This window comes from Aquarana catesbeiana, unplaced genomic scaffold (assembly GCF_042186555.1).
Source record: "Aquarana catesbeiana isolate 2022-GZ unplaced genomic scaffold, ASM4218655v1 unanchor226, whole genome shotgun sequence".
In the NCBI taxonomy this organism is placed as follows: domain Eukaryota; kingdom Metazoa; phylum Chordata; class Amphibia; order Anura; family Ranidae; genus Aquarana; species Aquarana catesbeiana.
Window position 1 is genome coordinate 111,364 of NW_027362653.1, and position 26,882 is coordinate 138,245.

The window sequence follows — 26,882 nt, forward strand, 5'->3', positions numbered from 1 at the left end:
TCTAGATCAGCAGGCCCCAGAACTCCTGGGCCTACTTCTGTAGTAACAAGGCCTCGGGCCAGCCGGCCCCGAGACAGCAGAGCTGCCATGGCACACCTTGGGCCAGGAGGGCCTTCAGGTCGGGAACAACGAACCTTGACAATTTGGCATCCGTACCTTAAGTACCCTTACCCAGAATGCACGGCGAGTGAACCACTCCCACCGAGCTGTTTCTGAGTAAAAGGGGTACCCAATGCATCCAGCCTGTTGCATTTCCAACACTTACCGGTGGCTACAGCGACACCCACGGCCAAGTGGAAACTGACACAACCCAGCCGAACTGGTACAGAAACCAGCAAATTTACCATAATTAGTCTGAGCTAAACTACAGCTTCAGATAAACTTAAATTTGCATAGATAGCACCTGCCCATTAGGAGCAGGGTGCTACATACTCCCCCCACCGCAATAGACGATGTCCCCATCGTCTAAAAAAAATTATAGACCCTCAATCCGAAGAGTCAATACCCGAATCCCAAAAACTTGGATAGGAAAGGGAGAGGGTAAGGTAACATAAAATGTAGACTTAACATTAGTAGACATAAAAGAATTACAGTAACATAATTCCCAACATCTAACTCTCTATCTAAGCCACCCACTCTCCAGCAGCTTGACAGAAGATCCAGTTGAACCTGAAACAAAACCAAACAAAACACATAGAAGAACCAACATACACGCATCATTATACAATGTAAGAAGCGAAGCCTCATCTCCTAAAAGATGGAACGCTTTCCCCTTTTTTTTTTTTTTTTAGTAATAACTAAATGTAAGAGTTCATCCTTTGTTGTGCAAACTTCTACCACCTAGTGGCAGAAGGCATTGTGACACAAGTCCTTGATGCAAGTACTGGAGTAGGTAGAAGTTCTTGACTCGAAGTTCTCTATTAGCTAACACTACCTAGCTATATACCCCACAGCCCTTGTAGCATAAAGGTTTCTCTTCTTCTTTTTTTTTTTTTTTGTAAATGACATCAAACAGAACAGTCGCTGTAACTGATCACCAGTAAAAGCGGGGATCAGGCAAAGTCAGGGCTTTTCCTTGTGTAGCCACAGTGGTAATAAAGTAGTACACAACATTATCTTTGCCAGGCCAACAGATGACCACTTTATCAGCATAAATGTGTCTTCCATAGCTCCAATGCAAAAGACATTCATTGAAACGATCATCCATGGTGGAAGAATAACCTGTTTTCCTGAAAGGTTTTGGTACCTTTAAATAGTCCCAAACAGCCTCACTGTACCAATGCGCTCTGTCCCCCTCAATTTCCTGCATGATCTCCTTGGGGACATAAGGAAATTCCAGTCCATATTCCGTGGCCACCCCTTTGTTTAGCAATCGTTGTGATCGGGCAAGCCTTGGCAGAGCTCTGGTACTTAGTCCAGCGGGCACACATGAGGTTGGTGATTTGTGCACCATAGCATGGATGGGCAATTTCTTTGACCCAGACAGCCTGGTACCTTTGGTCAAAGTCTCGTTCGTAATAACGGGGGTTTCCACACTGGGTGATGTCTTCCCCGAGTCTATGGCTAACCAGTCAGCCAAAGTAAAGGCCGAAGCGGCATCATCAATGTTTACCCATAACATCTCCTGAGACAAGGTTTCAAACAAGTCATCGTCTCCAGAGATATCCAACAGGGAGTCTATCTCAGAATCCCGTAACTCCTCCGTGGGCACATATTTACATACAGTCCCAATATGTACATTTTCCCCAGATCTCTCACCCGTTCCTGTTGTGGATTCCTCAGGAATGATTTCTTTCTCTGGATCCGGTTCGGGTAGTCTTTGAGGTATGCCTCGACCACGGCCGCGGGAGGCTTTTTACGTGTCCCACCTTCCTTTGGGCAGGTGCAGCAAAGTTGCTAGTAGTGGAGGTGACAGCAGTAGCGATATCTGCGGATAGTTCTCTGATGGCAGTAACAGCGCCATCTCCCTCAGGAGCACTCAGTGTAGCAGACGTGGAGGGCGTAGTCCTAACCATAGAAGCAAACATAGCGGTCTCCTCAGTAGCGATGCCCGTGGCCCAGTCCACCCAGTAGGCACGAGTTGGCATGGTGGGTTGTTCTACGGCAAACAGGTACTCCCAGCAGTGTAGGCACCGGACAAATGGACGGGGGTTTACAACCGATACCTCACACCTGTTGCACAGCATACCCAAGGCCTCGACATCTCCTGTCGTGTATAGAATGAAACGCCCATGCGGCTTCAGGTGAATACCGGTGTCCGTCACCAAAGTTCCAGGCTGCCTGACATTCGTAGTGGTACCCACAGGGAACATCCTGGGCCCCATGGCAGACTGCATTCCTGGCCTTTGGAACATGGCTGTGAAATCAGATCCTTCTCTCTGACTGTTTGGACACACCCACGATGTCTCACGCAGCAAACAGGCGGAAGAACTCCTCCCACTGGTTCCCTTAGTCACGTAGCTCCCGGGCTTTCTTGGCTCCGCCCACAGCTTACGCGGCCGGGTAGTGTCCCGCAATGAACCCCTTTTTAGAAAAAATGGCATAGTCCAGAACCCTCTTTAGTGAACAGTTCCCTTAGGTTGCGAGAGGTAAGGCCAAATCCCGGATTCAAGCCCCCACATGTACACTATATTAACCCCTTCATGGGTAAAACCTTTTCCCACTTACAGGGCTAGAACAATTTCTTGTAACGATGGATGAGATTCAGATTTGATGATAGCAAATACGTTTTGCACTCTCCACCAATAATAGGTGCTAAAAAGAAGCTGCAGTGTTGGATTGGTGACAGGACATGCCTGATCTCACAGGGGAAGTGTGGTGGGAAGTCTTGCTCTTTGTTAGGGCTGGTCTCAGCCCTTCCTTCTCAGAGCTGGCAGCTCAGCTGTCAGCTAATTGCCAGCTCCTACCTCTCCACAGTTAGCCAGCTGTTGATGATATCTTGCTCGTCGGTCCTGCCTACTTAAGCCGATCAGCCCAGTGGATCTCTTCCTTCGCCTTGGTCAACAGCACAAGAAACTATCTCCTGCATTCCTGTTTAAAGACTTGCTTTGCTGACATCCCTTCTGGCTCCAGATCCTGCTTGCTGTTCCACTACATTGATCCCTGACTTCTGGCTTGGCTGACTATGCGTTCCGGTGCTGAACTTAGGCTATGTTTTGACTACGTTTGTTCTTTTTACTTTTATTATTAAACAAATGTGATTTAACTGTACTTCTGTCTCAGTCTGATTTCATGGTTTCTGACAGTAGGCAAAGGCCATGAATTCAGAAGATGCAGTCAATCCACTTGTTGGTGATATTTTTTCCAGATTGGATGAACTGGATCACCGCATGGATCAGTTTGCCATGGTGTTACAAATGCTCCTGAGTCACACGGCTCACCTGGAATCTTCCACTGTGGCTGCCTTGGTACAACCTATGCTGCAGGCTGACCCTGCTGCTGCTCCAGTCTCTGTGCAGGCACCCACCCCGAGTATTACCTCTATAAGAGGTATGTCTGGTTCCGCTCCGCTTCCCCAGCAATTTGGGGGCGATCCAGTCCAATGCAGAGGCTTTCTCAACCAGGTTGAGATATACTTTGCTCAGCTGTCAGCTAATTACCAGTGCCTATCTCTCCACAGTTACTCAGCTGCTGATGATATCCTGCTCGTCGGTCCTGCCTACTTAAGCCGTTCAGCCCAGTGGATCTCTGCCCTCGCCTTGGTTAACATCACAAGAAACTATCTCCTGCGTTTCCTGTTTAAAGACTTGCTTTGCTGACATCCCTTCTGGCTCCAGATCCTGCTTGCTGTTCCACTAATTTGATCCCTGACTTCTGGCTTGGCTGACTATCCGTTCTGGTTACTCAACTTTGGCTATGTTTTTTAGCTCAGTGCAGAATAGTGAAAAATGCCCTGGTCATGAAGGGGGTAAAATCTTCCAGAGCTCAAGTGGTTAAAAGAGCTGTTTATTTTGCATCTATAAGGATATACAGTACATACACACACACACACACACACACACACACACACACACACAGCACAAGGCTGTGGTCACACTATGAGATGTTTCTTGAGGCTGCAGTTCCTCTGAGCTCCACATGGTGGTGATCTCACTTATTGTCTCTATAAGGAAGATAAGGAAATCTCTATGGAAGACAGGAAGTGATGTCAGAGGAAGTGATGTTAGGTTCAGACAGGAATTTCTAGGTGAGAGGTGACTTGGGAGGAAGTAGAGAGAAGACATTGCTGGAGCTGGCAGCAGAGGAGGTAGTAATATCTTATTTTTCTATTTACACCCAGTACCCCCCCCCCGTCATGTTCCGTCCTCTTCCTCCATAGTCACTATGACGTCTTTTATCTCCAGCAGATGATGATACACACATATATAGTGTGGAAACTTATGTAGCACTTAGCCCCGAAGGAGCTGGTGTTTAAGGTTTGGGGCTTACCGTTACCTCAATGTTTCACCGTGTCCGTCACAGGGGTCCCATTAGAAAAAGACGTTCAATGATGTCTGCACCAAACACTTAGTTTCTTTTACTTCAATTCTTTTAACAAAGTCAGGTAGAGGGATGGAGGGTTAAGGGAGATTCAGGTACCTTGTATTGCAGATCAGGGTATTCCTTCAATCCAGAGGACTGTTTCCTCAACTGGATATAGCAATCACCGGATAGGCCTCTCTCACTGACCTAGCAGCCGATGTGATGCTCGAACATAGTCTCTACCACAGACTTGAAAAATCACGTTACGGTCTTTACACAATCCTCTGCCACAGGATGGTGTAACCAAACTTTTGCAAGATTAAAGCATAACTGCACAGTACCAGTTTCTTTCAGCCAATCTGGCGATACCTTGAGGTAGGTGACCCGGGTTGCATCCTTCAATTGAGTTTCCAGGCTTCTCCTGAGATACCAGCATACTTTGCTCGGTCACCTCCAGGAAAGTCCTCCCATGGTTTCCTTCAATCGATCGGCTTCTCCCCACAGGCAAGACAGCACAGGACCACCCTCTAGATCAGCAGGCCCCAGAACTCCTGGGCCTACTTCTGTAGTAACAAGGCCTCGGGCCAGCCGGCCCCGAGACAGCAGAGCTGCCATGGCACACCTTGGGCCAGGAGGGCCTTCAGGTCGGGAACAACGAACCTTGACAATTTGGCATCCGTACCTTAAGTACCCTTACCCAGAATGCACGGCGAGTGAACCACTCCCACCGAGCTGTTTCTGAGTAAAAGGGGTACCCAATGCATCCAGCCTGTTGCATTTCCAACACTTACCGGTGGCTACAGCGACACCCACGGCCAAGTGGAAACTGACACAACCCAGCCGAACTGGTACAGAAACCAGCAAATTTACCATAATTAGTCTGAGCTAAACTACAGCTTCAGATAAACTTAAATTTGCATAGATAGCACCTGCCCATTAGGAGCAGGGTGCTACATACTCCCCCCACCGCAATAGACGATGTCCCCATCGTCTAAAAAAAATTATAGACCCTCAATCCGAAGAGTCAATACCCGAATCCCAAAAACTTGGATAGGAAAGGGAGAGGGTAAGGTAACATAAAATGTAGACTTAACATTAGTAGACATAAAAGAATTACAGTAACATAATTCCCAACATCTAACTCTCTATCTAAGCCACCCACTCTCCAGCAGCTTGACAGAAGATCCAGTTGAACCTGAAACAAAACCAAACAAAACACATAGAAGAACCAACATACACGCATCATTATACAATGTAAGAAGCGAAGCCTCATCTCCTAAAAGATGGAACGCTTTCCCCTTTTTTTTTTTTTTTTAGTAATAACTAAATGTAAGAGTTCATCCTTTGTTGTGCAAACTTCTACCACCTAGTGGCAGAAGGCATTGTGACACAAGTCCTTGATGCAAGTACTGGAGTAGGTAGAAGTTCTTGACTCGAAGTTCTCTATTAGCTAACACTACCTAGCTATATACCCCACAGCCCTTGTAGCATAAAGGTTTCTCTTCTTCTTTTTTTTTTTTTTTGTAAATGACATCAAACAGAACAGTCGCTGTAACTGATCACCAGTAAAAGCGGGGATCAGGCAAAGTCAGGGCTTTTCCTTGTGTAGCCACAGTGGTAATAAAGTAGTACACAACATTATCTTTGCCAGGCCAACAGATGACCACTTTATCAGCATAAATGTGTCTTCCATAGCTCCAATGCAAAAGACATTCATTGAAACGATCATCCATGGTGGAAGAATAACCTGTTTTCCTGAAAGGTTTTGGTACCTTTAAATAGTCCCAAACAGCCTCACTGTACCAATGCGCTCTGTCCCCCTCAATTTCCTGCATGATCTCCTTGGGGACATAAGGAAATTCCAGTCCATATTCCGTGGCCACCCCTTTGTTTAGCAATCGTTGTGATCGGGCAAGCCTTGGCAGAGCTCTGGTACTTAGTCCAGCGGGCACACATGAGGTTGGTGATTTGTGCACCATAGCATGGATGGGCAATTTCTTTGACCCAGACAGCCTGGTACCTTTGGTCAAAGTCTCGTTCGTAATAACGGGGGTTTCCACACTGGGTGATGTCTTCCCCGAGTCTATGGCTAACCAGTCAGCCAAAGTAAAGGCCGAAGCGGCATCATCAATGTTTACCCATAACATCTCCTGAGACAAGGTTTCAAACAAGTCATCGTCTCCAGAGATATCCAACAGGGAGTCTATCTCAGAATCCCGTAACTCCTCCGTGGGCACATATTTACATACAGTCCCAATATGTACATTTTCCCCAGATCTCTCACCCGTTCCTGTTGTGGATTCCTCAGGAATGATTTCTTTCTCTGGATCCGGTTCGGGTAGTCTTTGAGGTATGCCTCGACCACGGCCGCGGGAGGCTTTTTACGTGTCCCACCTTCCTTTGGGCAGGTGCAGCAAAGTTGCTAGTAGTGGAGGTGACAGCAGTAGCGATATCTGCGGATAGTTCTCTGATGGCAGTAACAGCGCCATCTCCCTCAGGAGCACTCAGTGTAGCAGACGTGGAGGGCGTAGTCCTAACCATAGAAGCAAACATAGCGGTCTCCTCAGTAGCGATGCCCGTGGCCCAGTCCACCCAGTAGGCACGAGTTGGCATGGTGGGTTGTTCTACGGCAAACAGGTACTCCCAGCAGTGTAGGCACCGGACAAATGGACGGGGGTTTACAACCGATACCTCACACCTGTTGCACAGCATACCCAAGGCCTCGACATCTCCTGTCGTGTATAGAATGAAACGCCCATGCGGCTTCAGGTGAATACCGGTGTCCGTCACCAAAGTTCCAGGCTGCCTGACATTCGTAGTGGTACCCACAGGGAACATCCTGGGCCCCATGGCAGACTGCATTCCTGGCCTTTGGAACATGGCTGTGAAATCAGATCCTTCTCTCTGACTGTTTGGACACACCCACGATGTCTCACGCAGCAAACAGGCGGAAGAACTCCTCCCACTGGTTCCCTTAGTCACGTAGCTCCCGGGCTTTCTTGGCTCCGCCCACAGCTTACGCGGCCGGGTAGTGTCCCGCAATGAACCCCTTTTTAGAAAAAATGGCATAGTCCAGAACCCTCTTTAGTGAACAGTTCCCTTAGGTTGCGAGAGGTAAGGCCAAATCCCGGATTCAAGCCCCCACATGTACACTATATTAACCCCTTCATGGGTAAAACCTTTTCCCACTTACAGGGCTAGAACAATTTCTTGTAACGATGGATGAGATTCAGATTTGATGATAGCAAATACGTTTTGCACTCTCCACCAATAATAGGTGCTAAAAAGAAGCTGCAGTGTTGGATTGGTGACAGGACATGCCTGATCTCACAGGGGAAGTGTGGTGGGAAGTCTTGCTCTTTGTTAGGGCTGGTCTCAGCCCTTCCTTCTCAGAGCTGGCAGCTCAGCTGTCAGCTAATTGCCAGCTCCTACCTCTCCACAGTTAGCCAGCTGTTGATGATATCTTGCTCGTCGGTCCTGCCTACTTAAGCCGATCAGCCCAGTGGATCTCTTCCTTCGCCTTGGTCAACAGCACAAGAAACTATCTCCTGCATTCCTGTTTAAAGACTTGCTTTGCTGACATCCCTTCTGGCTCCAGATCCTGCTTGCTGTTCCACTACATTGATCCCTGACTTCTGGCTTGGCTGACTATGCGTTCCGGTGCTGAACTTAGGCTATGTTTTGACTACGTTTGTTCTTTTTACTTTTATTATTAAACAAATGTGATTTAACTGTACTTCTGTCTCAGTCTGATTTCATGGTTTCTGACAGTAGGCAAAGGCCATGAATTCAGAAGATGCAGTCAATCCACTTGTTGGTGATATTTTTTCCAGATTGGATGAACTGGATCACCGCATGGATCAGTTTGCCATGGTGTTACAAATGCTCCTGAGTCACACGGCTCACCTGGAATCTTCCACTGTGGCTGCCTTGGTACAACCTATGCTGCAGGCTGACCCTGCTGCTGCTCCAGTCTCTGTGCAGGCACCCACCCCGAGTATTACCTCTATAAGAGGTATGTCTGGTTCCGCTCCGCTTCCCCAGCAATTTGGGGGCGATCCAGTCCAATGCAGAGGCTTTCTCAACCAGGTTGAGATATACTTTGCTCAGCTGTCAGCTAATTACCAGTGCCTATCTCTCCACAGTTACTCAGCTGCTGATGATATCCTGCTCGTCGGTCCTGCCTACTTAAGCCGTTCAGCCCAGTGGATCTCTGCCCTCGCCTTGGTTAACATCACAAGAAACTATCTCCTGCGTTTCCTGTTTAAAGACTTGCTTTGCTGACATCCCTTCTGGCTCCAGATCCTGCTTGCTGTTCCACTAATTTGATCCCTGACTTCTGGCTTGGCTGACTATCCGTTCTGGTTACTCAACTTTGGCTATGTTTTTTCTTTTTACTTTTATTATTAAACAAGTTTGATTTAACTGTACTTTTGTCTCAGTCTGATTTAATGGTTTTTGACACTCTAATGCCCTGTACACACGGTCGGACATTGATCGGACATTCCGACAACAAAATCCATGGATTTTTTTCCGACAGATGTTGGCTCAAACTTGTCTTGCATACACACGGTCACACAAAGTTGTCGGAAAATCCGATCGTTCTGAACGCGGTGACGTAAAACACGTACATCGGGACTATAAACGGGGCAGTAGCCAATAGCTTTCGTCTCTTAATTTATTCTGAGCATGCGTGGCACTTTGTCCGTCGGATTTGTGTACACACGATCGGAATTTCCGACAACGGATTTTGTTGTCGGAAAATTTTATAGCAAGCTTTCAAACTTTGTGTGTCGGAAATTCCTATGGAAAATGTGTGATGGAGCCTACACACGATCGGAATTTCCGACAACAAGGTCCTATCACACATTTTCCATCGGAAAATCCTATCGTGTGTACAGGGCATTACAGTCATCTGTGGTCATCTCTGTTTGGGATAAAATGTTGCAAACAAAATTTCTCTCTCGCTCCTTTTACACCCCATTTGTTCTCTTTCAGATGGGTAGGCTCGCATTGCCCAACTGCACTAAATGTACCGGGAATGTGGGCTAATTTTATCATATGGTCTGGGACCGTCCCTGTATTCGAGCTCACTAGTCTGAAACACTAATTTTGATAACACAACCCTCCAAATCCCAAGTATTTGTAATCCTTTACTGGGATATATTGAAGAGGATACTCTTCCTGCAGGGAGGAAAATACTTTTATGTTTAATATTTATTTATGTTAAAAAAGCCATACTTCTAACCTGGAAGTCCGCAACCCCTCCCTCCCTCTTACTTTGGATTACTTTGATTAATAAGGCTCTTCCTATGTATAAATTAACTTATGAAGCAAGAGGCTGCCCTAAGAAATGTACTATTTAAGAATAGTCCTTGGTTTTCTTGTGTTCCTGTATATGTACTGTTGTTGACCATAAGATCTATTGTCCATAGTTTATTTTTCGCTTTCTATCTTTGGCATTGTTTTGATAAAGTATGAGACTGTTCTGTAGACATGTGCAGAATGGAAAAGTTAGTTTTATTTTGGGTAGATTAGTTATGGTACTAATTTAGTTTTGGAATTCGTTTAGTTAGGTTTCGTAATTTGTTTGGTTTTGTTTTTATTAAATTTCATTTTGTTTATTAATATTCCAACAAATTCCACTTTTTCGGAACAATTCGGGTTTGGTATGGATTTTAAGGGGAAACCCATGGCAAAATTAGAAAAGAAAAAAAAATGGTGTAGGAACCCCACTTTAAAGTGAAACAATAAAAATGAAAAATATTGAATATAGTGCCTGGGGGGGGGGGGGCCCGAAATCAGCAGTGGAAACGAGATGCCTTAACATGTGTGACCAGAAAATGGCAAACGATATACAACATAAAATTAACATTTGTAAAAACATATGTGCCGAGCAATCAGCAGTGAAAACGTGTTATCATGTCTTACAATAACCAGCATAAGCTAAAAAATGTATAACATAAAATGATCATGTGCAAAAGCAAATGTGCTGAGTAATCAGCAGTGGAAAAAACATGTGTTATCATGTCTTACAATAACCAGCAAAAGCTACATAGTATATAACATAAAATGAACATGTGTGCAAATGTGCCGAGTAGTCAGCAGTGGAAACAACAACGCTAACAAGATTACATCAGCAAATCTATAAAATGAATGTGACATATACAGGGTCCCTTTATCTACCCGGGGCAGGCTGCCCATTAGACCTTTTATAATGTAAAGGCCAATCATAGGAGGTGAGAATTTGTCAGGTAAGGTTGATGGTGGTGGAAAGCAGACATTTGGAGTCCCGGTAGTTGTATGGTGCCGCACTCTCATGGAATACGTTGATCATCATGGAGGAGTCATCGGACTTCATGCACTTTGCACATTACTTTGGTTTTTTCATTAACAAAAAAAATGTCCACATATTTGCTTTCTAGGATCGGAATTAGTAGAGAGAACCGGAAACTCCGACATCCTCTAGAAGACTTTATTTATAACACAACGGTGATTAAAAAGCAAGCTAACACATATTGGCACAAGGCCATATGCCGAAACGCGTTAGTTTACTTTTTAATCACTGTTCTGTCATACTGTAAATCAAGTCTAACAAAGGATGTCGGAGTTGCCAGCTCTTTACTATCGCTGTATCCAGTGGATGGAGGACACTTTGGAGCCTGATCACCCGTCTAAGGATTGCACTCATTTATCCAGGGTGTTTTCCCTCGCTATGTACTTTCTGTGATCACAGCAGATTATTGGGATTCACACAGACTTTATTCTTTGTTTGTATCTAACAATTTGATAGATTTCCGGGTTTAATCTTGTCAGCGCTGTTTCCACTGCTGATTACTCAGCACATTTTTGCACATGTTCATTGTATGTTCTATGTTATTTAGCAACCATTGGTTATTGTGACACACGTTAACTCATGTTTCCACTGCTGATTACTCGGCACATTTATTTTGCACATGTTCATTTTATGTTACATATCGTTTGGCATTTGCTGGTTACTGTGACACATTAACACATGTTGTTTCCACTGCTAATTGAACATTTATTTTTGCACATGCTGTATGTTATATATTATTTAGCATTTGCCGGTTATTGTGACACATATTAACTCATGTTTCCACTGCTGATTACTTGGTACAATTGATTTTGCACATGTTTATTTTATGTTAGCATTTGTTGGGTTTTGATGTTGTTTCCACTGCTGATTGCTCTGCACATTTGCTTTTGCATATGTTAATCTTATATATTATTTGGCATTTGTTGGTTATTGAGACACAAGGTAACACGTGCTGTTTCCACTGCGGATTACTCTGCACATTTGTTTTCTTTACTCCTGCTGGTTATTGTGATTGTGTTAATTATACATAGCGTGGGGAATTTGTAGGGGGAAATGTAGAAAAATCAATGCAATTTCCACTCCTTGGAATTTGTTCTTTTATTATAAAAACTCCCGGATTGACTTCTACGTCCCTCGTATTTAGCATTCACTGGGTTTTGATGTTTCCACTGCTGATTACTCAGCAAGATTGATTTTACACATGTTCATTTTTATGTTCTATATTATTTAGAATTTGTTTGTTATTGTGACACATTTTAACACATGTTGTTTCCACTGCTGTTTACTCGGCACATTTACTTTTGCACATGTTAATGTTAAAAAATAAATAAATAAATAATTTTAGCATTTGTTGGCTATTGTAACACAGGTTAACACATGTTGGTTCCACTGCTGATTGCTCGGCACATTTTGTTTTTTCGCTCCTGATAGTTATTGTAACAGATATTAATATATATATATATATATATATATATATATATATATATATATATATATATATATATATATATATATATATATATAGCGCAGTAAATTTTATGTTACGAATTTCTGATTCGGGTTGTACTGAAATTTGACCTCTGTTTCCAGGATTTGTATTTCAGTTACTTACTTTTGGGGCTCACCCATAATGCCCTGCACAGTCTTTGACCTCGGATCAACAGATTCACATCGACCAATAATGGGGAGGAGGTGGATAACTCTGTAAACAGGTGCAGTGCTGTCATTTTGTTCACTGACCTGAAGGGAGAGCTGCGTCGCCACGCTAGGTTTGCTGGAGCCCATTGAAAACTAAATGGTCTCCTATCAGGGGTTCCATTCAGCCATCTTGGGCAGGACAGCGTCTCCTTTTGCCAAATCCTATGAGATTTAAGTAGCCATCTTGGGGAGGAAATCGTCTCCTTTTGCTAAATCCAGTGAGATTTGGGCAGCCATCTTGGGGAGGACAGTGTCTCCTTTTGCCAAATCCTGTAATATCTGGGCAGTCATCTTGGGGAGGACAGCATCTCCTTTTGTCCAATCCTGTGAGGTCTGGGCAGCCATCTTGGACACAGAAGTGAATATATAGCACTCTCTGGGTCATTTAGGCGCAGCCACAGTGTGGGGGTAGGAGAGGGACAGAACCCAGCTTGTCAGGTATTTTAAATGCGGTTTCAGCATACATTCTTCTTAATGAAAGGGAGTCCTCGACTATGCTTGTTATGCTAAAATGGGACAGCATAGTGTGCTTTTCTGTACGGTAAATCAACACTTTAACCACTTGCTGACCAGGCCTTTTTTCTGATATTTGTTGTTTACAAGTAAAAACCAGTGTTTTTTGCTAAGAAAATTACTTAGAACCCCCAAATATTAATAATATATATATATATATATATATATATATATATATATATATATATATATATATATATATATTATATATAATTAGCAAAGATCCTAGAGAATAAAATGGCGATCGTTGCAATTTTTTATGTCACACGTTTTTTGCACAACGGTTTCTGGTTTTTCAAACGCAATTTTTTTGTACTCGGCTTTGCCTGTCACAGACAGAAGACAGAGTAGGCCGAATGGAGTGTGGCCGCGGCTCGGGCTGCTCTTTTGGATGTGATGGCGCCCTCGCCAGTCACAGGTCAGGCTGCATTGTATGGCACAGGTGAGGCTGCATTGTATGGCACAGGGGAGGCTTCATTTTATGGCACAGGTTACGCTGCATTTAATTGGCACTGGTCAGGCTGCATTTTATGGCACAGGTTACGCTGCATTTAATTGGCACTGGTCAGGCTGCATTTCATGGGCACTGGTAAAAATTTTTGTACACCATTTGGTTCAGAATATTTTTTTTTCTTGTTTTCCTCCTCTAAAACCTAGGTGCGTCTTATGGAGCAAAAAATACGGTATTTAATGAGAAAGATAAAAACAATAGTAAAAGATACTATTTGATTGCCCTAGATGTTAACCCCTTCCCAGACAGTGTCATTAGTACAGTGACAGTGCATATTTTTAGCATAAACCAATTAATATATGCTTATTGTTTTTTTTTTTTTTTTTTACCAAAAACATGTAGCAGAATACATATTGGCCTAAATTAATGAAGACATTTTTAAAATTTTATTTGGATACAGTGCCACATGACCGCGCATGAAGGGGCTAACTGGTAATTGCAGCACTGTACCCAAATGAAATTTTTTTTTTTTCATACAAATAGAGATTTATTTTGATGGTATTTAATCAGCCCTGGGTTTTTTTTTATTTTTTTATTATATAAATGAAAAATAGACCCAAAAATTAAAAAAAAAACAATAGTTTCTGCTTTCTGTTATAAAATATATCCAATAAAAAAAATAAAATTTCTTCAAAAACGTTGGCCAAAATGTATTTTGCTACATGTCTTTGGTAAAGAAAAAAAAATTTTTTTCATTGGTTTGTGTGAAAGTTATAACGTCTACAAACTATGGGATATATTCTGGGATTTTTATTTATTTGTTTATTTTTTTTATACTAGTAATGGCGGTGATCAGGAGCTTATATAAAATATAGAAGTACTGTCAGGGATCAGTGGCTAAGTAGACCAGACACATAGCTACACAAGGGAACTGATACCAAAAAGTGTATATCATTAAAGTGATTTTTATTTACAGTGAAACACACACCAATAAACATACACAGCAAATACAAACCCCAAAAGACAAAATAAGAAATTAACCTAACTACTATCTATATGCAATATCTACAATAAAGGTAACAGGGATGCAAGGAAGGGAAACATGACTGGGTACAAGAGCAGGAGCAAGGCAGAAGGGTACAGGATGGCTCGGGATACAGGAGACACAAGGATCTGGTAGCAAGGGGGAAATCGACAGGATAGTGACGCGCTGGGGGAAGGGAGGAGCAGCCTTAAAGCGGAGTTCTACCCAAAAATGGAACTTCCGCTTTTCGGATTTCTCTTCCCCCCCTCCGGTGTCACATTTGGGGAGGGGGGAGCAGATACCTGTCTAATCCAGGCATTTGCTCCCACTTCCAGCAAAAAAATCTTTTGGGAGACACACAGGTCCCAGAAGACAGCAGGGGCCACCCAGAACTCACAGCACGACTCGCGCATGCGCATTAGGGAACCATGATGTGAAACTGCAAGGCTTCACTTCCTGATTCCCTTACTGAAGATGCCGGCGCCGAGAGCCTAGGGACAAGTCGGCTTTGGGTAAGGAGATCGCGAACGCCCTGGACAGGTAAGTGTCGTTATTTTAAAAGTCAGCAGCTGCAGTATTTGTAGCTCCTGAAAAAAAAAATTTCTGTGGAACTCCGCTTTAATTATCCACCTGGCAGCTGGAGCCAGGTGTGGCTGATCAGAACCTGCTGGCTTCTGGGAGACACCTGCTGGTGGACACTGGAACTGCAGCCATCGGCCCAGAGAACCACAGTGCCGCCAGCAGGTGAACTCAGTCCTGACAAGTACACTGATATCATAGATATTATTTCTAATATCACCTCATTTCTATTTGCTTACTGTTACAAACCCCCTTACATCTCCACCCTAATATTGCACAACCAATACTGACCAGTTACTGTAATTCTTCACCCACAGAGAAACCTGCATGGATCATATGACCACATCAAGGATGGAGAAGGACTGGAGTCACATGACTGAGAAGATTCTAAACCTCACCCTGGAGATCATCTACCTGCTGACCGGAGAGGTGAGGAGGATTCTGGGAGATCACATGACATCACTCTTATCTCTATTAATAAAACACAGACCTGACCGGAGAGGTGAGGAGGATTCTGGGAGGTCACATGACATCACTCTTATCTCTATTAATAAAACACAGACCTGACCGGAGAGGTGAGGAGGATTCTGGGAGGTCACATGACATCACTCTTATCTCTATTAATAAAACACAGACCTGACCGGAGAGGTGAGGAGGATTCTGGGAGGTCACATGACATCACTCTTATCTCTATTAATAAAACACAAACCTGACTGGAGAGGTGAGGAGGATTCCGGGAGGTCACATGACATCACTCTTATCTCTATTAATAAAACACAGACCTGACTGGAGAGGTGAAGAGGATTCTGGGAGGTCACATGACATCACTCTTATCTCTATTAATAAAACACAGACCTGACCGGAGAGGTGAGGAGGATTCTGGGATTCTAACATGATATTCCTATTGGTTTTCCAATACAGAGATTTCCTCTTCTGAAGTCAGGAGATCATATGACCATCACAGTGCCTCCATGTGACTCCCTAAAACCTGAGAGACACAACATGGAGAAGATTCTAGAAGTCACCAAGAAGATGATGGAGCTGCTGACAGGAGAGGTGAGCGGTGCTGGGAATTCTGGGACATTATCCAGTAACAAACAAGGGATGTGTCTGGATGGTGACTGTATCATTGTGTGTGTCAGGATCTGTACAATATCTGTTGTGTTACAATTTATATAATTTTTATTCTATAATCAGAGTGGAAACCTGAGAGATTCTAAAGTTGATGTTAAAGAAGAGATAACTCAGGGGGATGATGGGGATTGGCTGCTGGAGGAGTCAGATTCTGTAAAAGGACACAAAGATCTGTACCAGGACACCATGGTGGAAACATCCAGCTATGAAAACCCGCCAGAGAGATGTCCCCGTCCTCTGTATTCCCAGGATTACACACAGGAAGATCACACCATCCCTCACCATCATCAGGTAAATGAAGAACGATTATTGGTAGTTAAGATTTATACACAGCATGTTTATTACAACAAATATTTATTATATATTCAGAGTGGAAACCTCAGGGATGATAATATTGTTGTTAAAGAAGAGTATAAAGAGGAGGATGAGGAGTATGGTCTAATGGAGAAACTCTCAGATGGATGCAAGGACCTCTACAAGGACATTATGATGGAGTCGTCTAATACCAGGAACCCACCAGAGAGATGTCCCCATCCTCTGTATTCCTGGGATTCCACACAGGAAGGTCACACCATCCCTCACCATCATCAGGTAGGTGGAGTTGAGGGTCTGGAACATAAAGTGATTGAACACTCTGACATGTGGAGAAGATGTGTGGACTTTTCTGCCATTCTGTTGGTTTAGGGTGAAGATCTGATGAACATGAAAGTTGAGGGTGAAGTAGAAGAGATGTATGTGAGGGATGATCAGCAATATACAGAGGAGGCTGGAATGATGAGGACATTCAAAGAGGAGGACGCTCCTACAGAGATCAACAAAGGTGAGCCATAATATATTCTTCTCTTATCTCTGCTCTGTTACTGAACACTGATTGGTCCAGAGTAGGGAGGTAGATGAGTGATATCAGCAACACCCTTCTCTGTGCTGCAGACACAATGTATTTATTCATAAATAATTTATGTAGATTTTCACGTTCCAATTCCATTTTCGTTTTTTTTTGAATGAGTAGATGTACTGTGTACCCCATGTTCATTCACATGTAGATGGACTGACACATGGGGGCCCCCTTGTTGTTCAAGGGCTTCCAGATTCCAATAAGCCCACCACCTGCAGACCCCCACACACACACTAGGCCCAGAATGATGGCTCCCCTAACGAGTACCCTTAATGTTAAGTAAATAAACACGCAGACCCATATGTTGACAAGTCCTTTATTAAAATAAAGTCTCATGATGTAAAACGATCATCACTCGTGACATGATGCAGATCCACATCACTCATGATGAATGATACCTGGCGACACGACACCACAAAAGACACAACCATATGTCCGATCAAGGCGCTCACTTGCTGCAAATGAAAGCTCCCGGCACTGCAGCTGAATGGAAACAAAAAGGTGGGATCTCTTGGGTGATGTCATTTAATAAATAGACGATCCTAATTGACATCATTGACCCAAAATGATCATGTCAACGTGATGCCCCCGCCCATTCTGTTAAGTTCAGCTAGGGAGCTGTCATTCGTGGTGCTTTTTTTTGGGGCGCTCAGAGAGGGTCAGCCATCTTGATTGATTTGTATTGGCTTTGCTGAATGGCATGGTTGATGATGGATTTTCATTGTAGTAAATTTTTTAATAAAAGACTTGTGTGTTTTTACTTTCCTTTTTATTTGTGAATGATCAGGGGTACTATGTATCCCTTACTCATTCATGTATGAGGAAGGATATCTTGGATCCCTTTTATTTTTTAGATGGCTTCCAGATTCTGATAAGCCCCTAACAGGCCAAGGTTGTGGGGGAGAGGCCCTTGTCCTCCTTAACATGCGGAAAAGATGCTTTGCCAGGTACCCCCTATGTTGAGGGCATGTGGTCTGGTATAGTTCAGGAGGGGGTCCCCCTTTTCTGCATGCTCACATTATGGTCTGTTATAGATTTTAGAGGGTCCTCAAACTTCTTTTTTCTTTTTTTTTGCACGTGATTCCCTCTTCTCACATTTAGCATCAGTAGTAATAACGTCAGTAAATGTTTCACGTCCAGCTTCGGCCAAAGGTTTGGCTCAGATGAACACCCATTTTGTTAGGCCGTTTGCCCAACTTCTGAACAAGCAACCTCTGGGACTTCAGCCCTGTTTATGTAGATTATGGGGTTCCTTTGCCAGTATTAATTTGTGTTTTTCTCCTAGTTACAGTAGCCCTAAAATAATAACATAGAATGCGCATCGATCCCTTTTCTTCGACTTGTAGCTGAAGGTCACCATTAACCTGTATTTACAGTTTTGTTGGGATGAAAATTAAGAAGGAACTTAAAAACTGAAACAGATCTTTTCAGTAGAAAATATTTCTCCAAACATCCTATAGTGCTGTGTGTCACCAGAAAGAAGCCTAGGCCTATGGTCACTTGTTCTATGCTAAAGTGTCTGGAAGTCCAAACTTTGAACCTTTTGATTATCAGAGATCACTTGAGCCAGTGCCTAGGCTTGTGGTTGTTTTTGGCTGCTTCAATGTGATCTAAAAGTGATCTGGGAGGAGGACTAAAGGCCCTTTGACTGAAGGGGGAGGTGTTTATTCTGGTTGGAACATCGACAGAGAACATCTGCTCACTCAAACCATCCTGATCCAGATGGAACCCTGATTTAAGTGAACTAACCTTCTTGCATCTATTGATCATGTTTTTATATTTTCCAGGACACACCATCGAGAAACCTTCAAAGGATCATCTCACTTTACCTCCAGGTTGTAAAATGGAAGAGGAGGACATCACAGGAGATGCAGGAGAAAAGACAATGAGCTCAGCTATGGATGGTGGACTTCACAGTGTGGATAGACCATCAAATCCCTCTGACTCTGAGCAACCTCGTACTGTGAGGGATGGTGCCGGAATTCAGAGGGAGGGGAAATGTTCCTGCCCTGAATGTGGGGAAAGTTTTAGTTCTGAATTAAGTCTTACTGTACATCAGAGATCTCACCCGGGTGACAAGCGGCATTCCTGTTCTGAGTGCGGGAAATGTTTCCTTCATAAATCAGAACTTATTATACACTACAGATCTCACAAGGGCAAGAAGCAAAATTCCTGCTCTGAGTGTGGGAAGTGTTTTACAGATAAATCACAACTTGTTAGACATCAGAGATCCCACACAGGGGAGAAGCCGTATTCCTGCCATGAGTGTGGGAAATGTTTTTCACAGAAATCAGACCTTTTTAGACATCAGAGATTGCACACAGGGGAGAAGCCAAATTCCTGCCCAGAATGTGGGAAATGTTTTATAGAGAAATCACAACTTATTACACATCAGAGATCTCACACTGGGGAAAAGCCATTTTGCTGCCCTGAGTGCGGGAAGTGTTTTTTTCACAAATCGGGCCTTGTTATACATCAGAGATCTCACACAGCGGAGAAGCCGTATTTCTGCCCGGAGTGTGGCAAATGCTTTTCACAGACGTCAGACCTTGTTAAACATCAGAGAATGCACACGGGGGAAAAGCCTTATTCCTGCTCTGAGTGTGGAAAATGTTTTATAGATAAATCACAACTTGTTAGACATCAGAGATCTCACACGGGGGAGAAGCCGTATTCCTGCCCTGAGTGTGGGAAATGTTTTTCACAGAAATCAATTTTGGTTCGACATGAGAAATCTCACACAGGAGAGAAGCCGTATTCATGCCCTGAGTGCGGGAAATGCTTTTCACAGAAATCAGACCTCGTTACACACCAGAGAACTCACACGGGAGAGAAGCTGTATTCTTGCCCTGAGTGTAAGAAAAGTTTTTCACGGTTTTCCTCTCTTTATTCACATCAGAAGATTCACACAGTCGAGAAGCCATATTCCTGCCCTGAGTGCGGGAAATGTTTTTCATGGAAATCAAAACTTGTTAGACATCAGAGATCTCATACTGGAGAGAAACCATATTCCTGCCCTGAGTGTGGAAAATGTTATACATGGAAATCAGACCTTGTTTTACATCATAGATCTCACAGTGGTGTGTAGGAATGAGTTGAACCTTCCTGGGTTCAGTTTCCAGGAGGTTCGCTGAACTGCTCCTAATTTCTGAATGTTAATTCAAACACCACTGAAGTCAATATGAGTAGAATCTTTAAAATCTATTCAGGCCGTTGTAAAAGCTATTAGGCAAGAGGTTGTCAAAAGACTTAGGGAGCTGGGCGCTGCTGTGGAAGATATCGAGATGTATACCAAGAAACTACAGACCAGTCAGCCTAACATCAATAGCATGTAAAGTATTTGAAGGAATGGTAAGGGACTCTAACAAAAAAATGTCTGTGATAAAGGTTATATAAGTGACAACCTTCATGGAATTACGAAAGACCCTTCTTGCCATACCAACCTGTTATCCTTCTATGAGGAAAGAAGTGAAAAATAGTATGGTGGAGGTCCAGTGGACATAATTTATCTAGATTTTGTATCTCATAAATATTTCATCTATAAAGTAAGGTTTGTTGGAGTTGATTAAATTCTATGTAGACAGATAGGAAGCTAGTTATATAAATGGGTCCACAGAGTAGTGATAATGACACGTTCTTTGAATGATGGGGACCAGGGTTCTGTCTTGAAGTCAGTGCGGCTCAATTAGTTTTTTTAATGATCTAGAAGTTGGCATCAAAAACGTAATTAAGTCTTTGCTGATGATACCTGGAGGAGCTTAGCAATGAGGATCGATCACTTTGGAGAAGAGGGGCTTAAGAGGGGATACTGTTATTATTATTATACAGCACCAACAGTTGCCACAGCCCTTTAACATATAAAAGAAGACAGTACAGTAACAATACAAGAGGGTTAGGAGGGATATGATTACAATCTACAAATTCACTATATTATCAAACGCATTGAGACGCCAAAGGTGTTCTATTGGGTTGAAGTCAGGACTCCGTGCAGGCCAGTCATGTTCCTCCACCCCAAACTCGCTCATCCATGTCTTTATGGACCTTGCTTTGTGCACTGGTCCAAATCATTTGGTGGGGGGGATTATGGTGTGTTTTTTTTTTTCAGGAGTTGGGCTTGGCCCCTTAGTTCCAGTGAAGGTAACTCTTAAGGTGTCAGCATACCAAGACATTTTGGACAATTTCATGCTCCCACCTTTGTGGGAACAGTTTGGGGAGGCCCTTTCCTGTTCCAAAATGACTGCGCACCAGTGCACAAAGTACGGTCCATAAAGACATGGATGAGCGAGCCTGGGGTCCTAACCTCAACCCGATAGAATACCTTTGGGATAAATTAGAGTGGAAACTGCAAGCCAGGCCTTCTCTTCCAACATCAGTGCCTGACTTCACAAATGCGCTTCTGGAAGAATGGTCAAACATTCCCGTAGACACACTCCTAAACCTTGTGGACAGCCTTCCCAGAAGAGTTGAAGCTGTTATAGCTGCAAAGGGCGGGGCCAACTCAATATTGAACCCTACGGACTAAGACTGGGATGCAATTAGCCACTTCTGGACTGAGCCTCTTTTTGAGATTTGTTGTTTACAAGTTAAAAACATTTTTATTTGCTTGAAAATTACTTAGAACCCCCAAACATTATATATATTTTTTCAGACACCCTAGAGAATAAAATGGCGGTCATTGCAATACTTTATATCACACTGTATTTGCGCCGCGGTCATACAAGCGCAATTTTTTGAATTAAAAAATAAGACAACAGTAAAGTTAGCCCAACTTTTTTTTATATTGTGAAAGATAATGTTACGCCAAGTAAATTGATACCCAACATGTCATGCTTCAAAATTGCGACAACTCGTGGAATGGTGACAAACCTTGGCACTTAAAAATCTCCATAGGCGACGTTTAAAAATTTCTACAGGCTACCAGTTTTGAGTTACAGAGGAGGTCTAGTGGTAGAATTATTGCTCTCGCTCTAACAATCGCGGCAATACCTCAATTTGTGGTTTTAACACCATTTTCATATACGGGCACGATTTACGTATGCGTTCGCTTCTGCGCACGAGCTTGGTGGGAGGGGGCACTTTCAATTTATTTTACTTTTTTCTTATTTATTTTACTTTTTATTTTTGCACTGTCCTTTAAAAAAAAAATTTGGGTCGCTTTTAGTCCTATTACAAGGAATGTAAACATCCCTTGTGATAGAAAAAAAAGCATGACAGGACCTCTTTAACGTGAGATCTGGGGTCAAAAAGACCTTAGAGCTCACATTTAGACTTCAATGCAATAGAATAAATAAATAAAAAATTGGGCGGAAGTGACGTTTGACGTTGCTTCTGTCATCCAATGTTATGGAGCCGAGTGGGGCCCATCTTTCCCTCACTCGGCACCCAGTCTCACAGGGGAGAGGACCCGATCGTATCTGCCACTACCGACGGTTCCTGTAAGCGGCGGAGAAGACCAGAGCATGGCGGGAGGGGGGTGTCCCTCTCCTGCCCCCCATAAAAGTGATCTTGCAGCGAATTTGCCGCAGAGACCACTTTTGAGAGCCAGCTGTACGCGGTTTAAGAGGATACCAGGGTTTATGGCAGCTGTCTCCTGCCATAATGGTATTCCACGCCAAAGTGCCGACGTATAACGACAGCGGCTGGTCGTTAACTGGTTAAAGTTCATGTGCATGTAAAGGCAGACGTCCCAATACTTTTGGTAATATAGTGTATAATATCAAAGGTGACTCCAGTAACTGTAATAAACTGTTTACTTTACCATGAAGAGGACATCTGGCCACAATTTTAGGTTAGAAGGTTGAACCTTAGATTAAGAAAAGGGTTCTTTTCTGTTAGAGCAGTAAAAATGTGGAACTCCCTCACGCAGGAAGTGCTACTAGCTGAGAGTGTCAATAACTTTAGATGTCATCCCCAGGAAGCAGAATAAACAGGGCTATGGGAATTGTTAAAAAATAGAAATAACACACATCGGTGGAACTGGATGGACCTGGGTCTTTTTTCAACCTTAAAAAACGTGTAACTATATGTAACAATACAAAAATTCCGTTTCTTTGGGAGCAGCTATTTAATTAATGCTTAAAGTGAAATATTAAAAATGCATAATTCCTTCAAATAACATTTTTGGGAGGTGCCTTAAAGCTGCCTTTGAAGTGGCACATATATAATGTAACCAAAGCAAGAGTGACACATACAAAGAAAATAAAACTACTTAAATTGCTGGCGGCTAAATGGCATTTCCTGGCCAGCTTCTCTCTGTTTGTGAACAAAGGGGATTTCCTTCATCCATGCCAGGCCCTGATGCTAGATGAGGGTTAGGTATGAGTTATAGGGAGGACCCCACAAAAAATACACACAAAGATGTCACCTGTGTCCCAGCAACCAATGGATGCTGTGAAGGCTTGCCGCCTGCATCCAAGCAATGATATCATCAGTTGCCAGGATGTCATATTTGGGATTGCTGGTTTTGGTGCACCAAAAAAACAAAAAGCGTGGACTTCCAACAAAATCAATACCAGGCCCTTATCCTTGACAAAGATCTAGTGTGAATTTTAAGAGAACCCTCATTCAAAAAAACAAACTAAAAGGTGTGGGATCTCCTCCAATTTTCATGCAAGTTCCATCAAGAACGGTATAGAAGTGTAAACCCCATGTAAAAAAAAAAAAAAAAACAGGAAAAAAGGTCGGGTATATCCCAAAATTCACACCTGACCCTTATCCAAACATGAAACCTGGCTGGAATTGGGGGCCCGCGAGGGTGCGGCTCCTCCTACTGCACCGTACCAGGCCACATGACCTTAAAATAGGAGAAACTCCCTAACAAAGCACCTTATCCCCATGCTGAGGGTGACAAGGGACTCTTCACCACAACCCTGGCCTTGTGGCTGTGGGGGGTGAAGGGTAATTGAAATCTGAAAACCCATTTGAAAATATATGGACCCCCAGATACACTCCCCCCCCCCCCCCCCCCCCAAAAAAAAAAAAAAAAAAGTGTAGGCGAAATTCCTATTTAGGAAGAAAACACACATTGTGACAAAGTTAGTTATTTAAGGAAAAAATGCCCAACATTGTAAATCAATGGTCAATCACATCGTCCAGCAATGTAGATCCACATCAATCACGATGTACGGTACCTGCTGAGTAAAAAAAACAAGCTGACACATTCCCTCCTAATGACTGCTCACCACAAATGATAGCTCCCTTAGCTAAATGTGTACAAAGGGATGAGCAAATATGGACATGACCATATATGGTTAATGACATCACATGGGAACCTCCGTGATGTCACTGACCAAATATGGTTATGTCCATGTGTGGTCAGTGGTGTCACCCTGAATATCTGTGCCCTTTGTTTAAATTTTGCTGTCATTTGTGGCAAGTTTCCATTGGGACAAGACATGTATGAGTTGGCCGGTGTTTATTGAGGCTCTGCACAGCAGGACTATGTGATTGATGAGTTATTACCAATGTTGAGTTTTTTACACAAAGGACTTGTCAAAAGTAGTGTTTTAATTTATGTAGCAAAGTGCCCCCTTACCCACCTTTCACAGAGGGCCCTTCAATACCCACATTCCCCTTGGCTTCCATCATCCCCTGGACTATTGGGCATGCCCGGGGGATAACAATCGCAGCTCCTTCCACCTCTGGGGCTCAGTGGGACCATGCCTGATTAAGCAGCTGTGACTGGGCTAGCTTGTTGTAACCAGGTACAGGGTTCCTAAGGATTGCCACCTCATCCCTTTAAAACCGAACACAGATTAATTACACAGGTTCTGTGGCTGATTTAAGGTGGTAATTAAACTCACTTGGTGCCTTATCTGGATTAAATTAGCCACAGAAGATGTGTAATTAATATGTGTTCGGGTTTAAAGGGATGAGGTGGCAACCCTAAGGTTCCCCTGTCAGAATTGGTGAGTGGGCCAGATATGAGGTAACAGGGTAGTGAATGCAAGTACTGGAACAGCAGCAGAGACAGGAGCAGAGCATCAATAACCAGTTATGTGGCATACAGGTAAAACACTGAGTTGCTGAGAGAAGCTAGAAGAGGAGTTATATACCTTTTCAGCAGCTGGCACCAGGTGGAGAATGATTTCTGAGATCTGCTTAGAGCCAACCGCTGGTGGACACCGGAACTTCACCCTCCAGTTCTGGGAATCACAGTGCCACCAGCAGGTGATACCAGTCCTGACACTGGTATTCCTGTTACCCTGTTTGGATACCATCTCTTTATAACCCTCAGTTTAATACTGGTTATATCTTGTATGTTTCTGCCCTAAATACAATCAGTAAAGGTCAATTAAACACCAATGTGTGGCTGGTCCTATGCTGCTAGCGCTACACAACATGACGCTTCTAAAAACAGTATAAAAAACCAAAGGTTAACGCTGCGCTAGAAACCTAGTAATTGATTGGTAGCTATAAAGGATTACCCCTTACAGACTGAAGCAAATGAATGCAAAAGTAAACAAAAAATCCGAGATTTTACCCTAAATTACCAAAAGCGGCCAGCATCAAAAAGTCAGACACAAACTTCAGATGTTAGTAATAAAATAATGCAGCGCTAAGGATAACCAAAAATGAAAATAAATTTTTGTTTGTGAACAAAAAATTATTATAAAAAATTTGTGAACCATAATATCATAACTGATACCACAAAAAACATACCATAAGGTTATTATGACCACTAAAGGATTGTGCAAAGGATTGTGCATTCAAGTGATAATGTCAAATAAACCAAAAGTGATCATATAAAAAGTCCCATCACAAATAGTGCAATACCAAAAAAAAATATAAATATATGTAAAGTTCATAAGCATAAAAAAGGCTGATCCAGAATCCGTGGTGAAAAGATCCAATCTCCCAAGAGGTGAATGCACCCAAGTGAATATGAGGCTCCTTACCAACTCAGAAGACCACAACGGTCTGACCAGGCATATGGGAGATTAAAGGTTTCCCAACAACCTATAACAGTAACTGGGTCTGCGGCTAAAGCTGTATGGCTCCGGGAATAAAAACAAGAAAAGCTCCCATAGTGTAATCGTTCCAACCAATAAAAATTTAATGAATAAAAGATGCACTTACAAACAAATCCAATAAGCGAGTGTAAAGGCAATTGCGATGTTACGGCGTCTCCGCAGGCTTCCCACTGTGCACACACTTCCCATCCAGCTCGGCAGAGAGAAACAGCGTAGTGACGTCAGCGTCATAGGCCACACCCTACGCGTTTCGTCACGATAGGACGTCGTCTGGGGGCTAAGCCAAGGCCCAGCCCCCAGACGACGTCCTATTGTGACGAAACGCGTAGGGTGTGGCCTATGACGCTGATGTCACTACGCTGTTCCTCTCTGCCGAGCTGGATGGGAAGTGTGTGCACAGTGGGAAGCCTGCGGAGACGCCGTAACATCGCAATTGCCTTTACACTCGCTTATTGGATTTGTTTGTAAGTGCATCTTTTATTCATTAAATTTTTATTGGTTGGAACGATTACACTATGGGAGCCTTTCTTGTTTTTATTCCCGGAGCCATACAGCTTTAGCCGCAGACCCAGTTGCTGTTATAGGTTGTTGGGAAACCTTTAGCCCGGGTTCACACCTATGCGAATTAGATGCGGCTTACACCGCATCTAATTCGCAGGACATTTTAAAATACATTCATATGAATGCATCTGGTTCACATATGTGCGTTGCATTCGCACTGCGCATTGCACAAAAAACGTGTGCGTTTTTTGGGCATTGCGGTGCGAACTACAAGCCTATTATCTCCTATGGGAACGCATTTGATTCGCAGATGCATT

The 26,882-nt window shown here is 43.2% G+C and overlaps 1 protein-coding gene across 1 annotated transcript in view; it reads left to right on the plus strand.

Moving 5' to 3' along the window:
* Positions 1 to 20,712, plus strand: part of LOC141121589 (uncharacterized) — a 50,195-nt gene extending 29,483 nt beyond the window's left edge. The window contains exon 8 of the mRNA XM_073611229.1: positions 19,152 to 20,712. Coding sequence (XP_073467330.1) covers positions 19,152 to 20,180 — 1,029 coding nt within the window. The 3' untranslated portion in view covers positions 20,181 to 20,712. The remainder of the gene's footprint in view (positions 1 to 19,151) is intronic.
* The last annotated feature ends 6,170 nt before the right edge of the window (positions 20,713 to 26,882 follow it).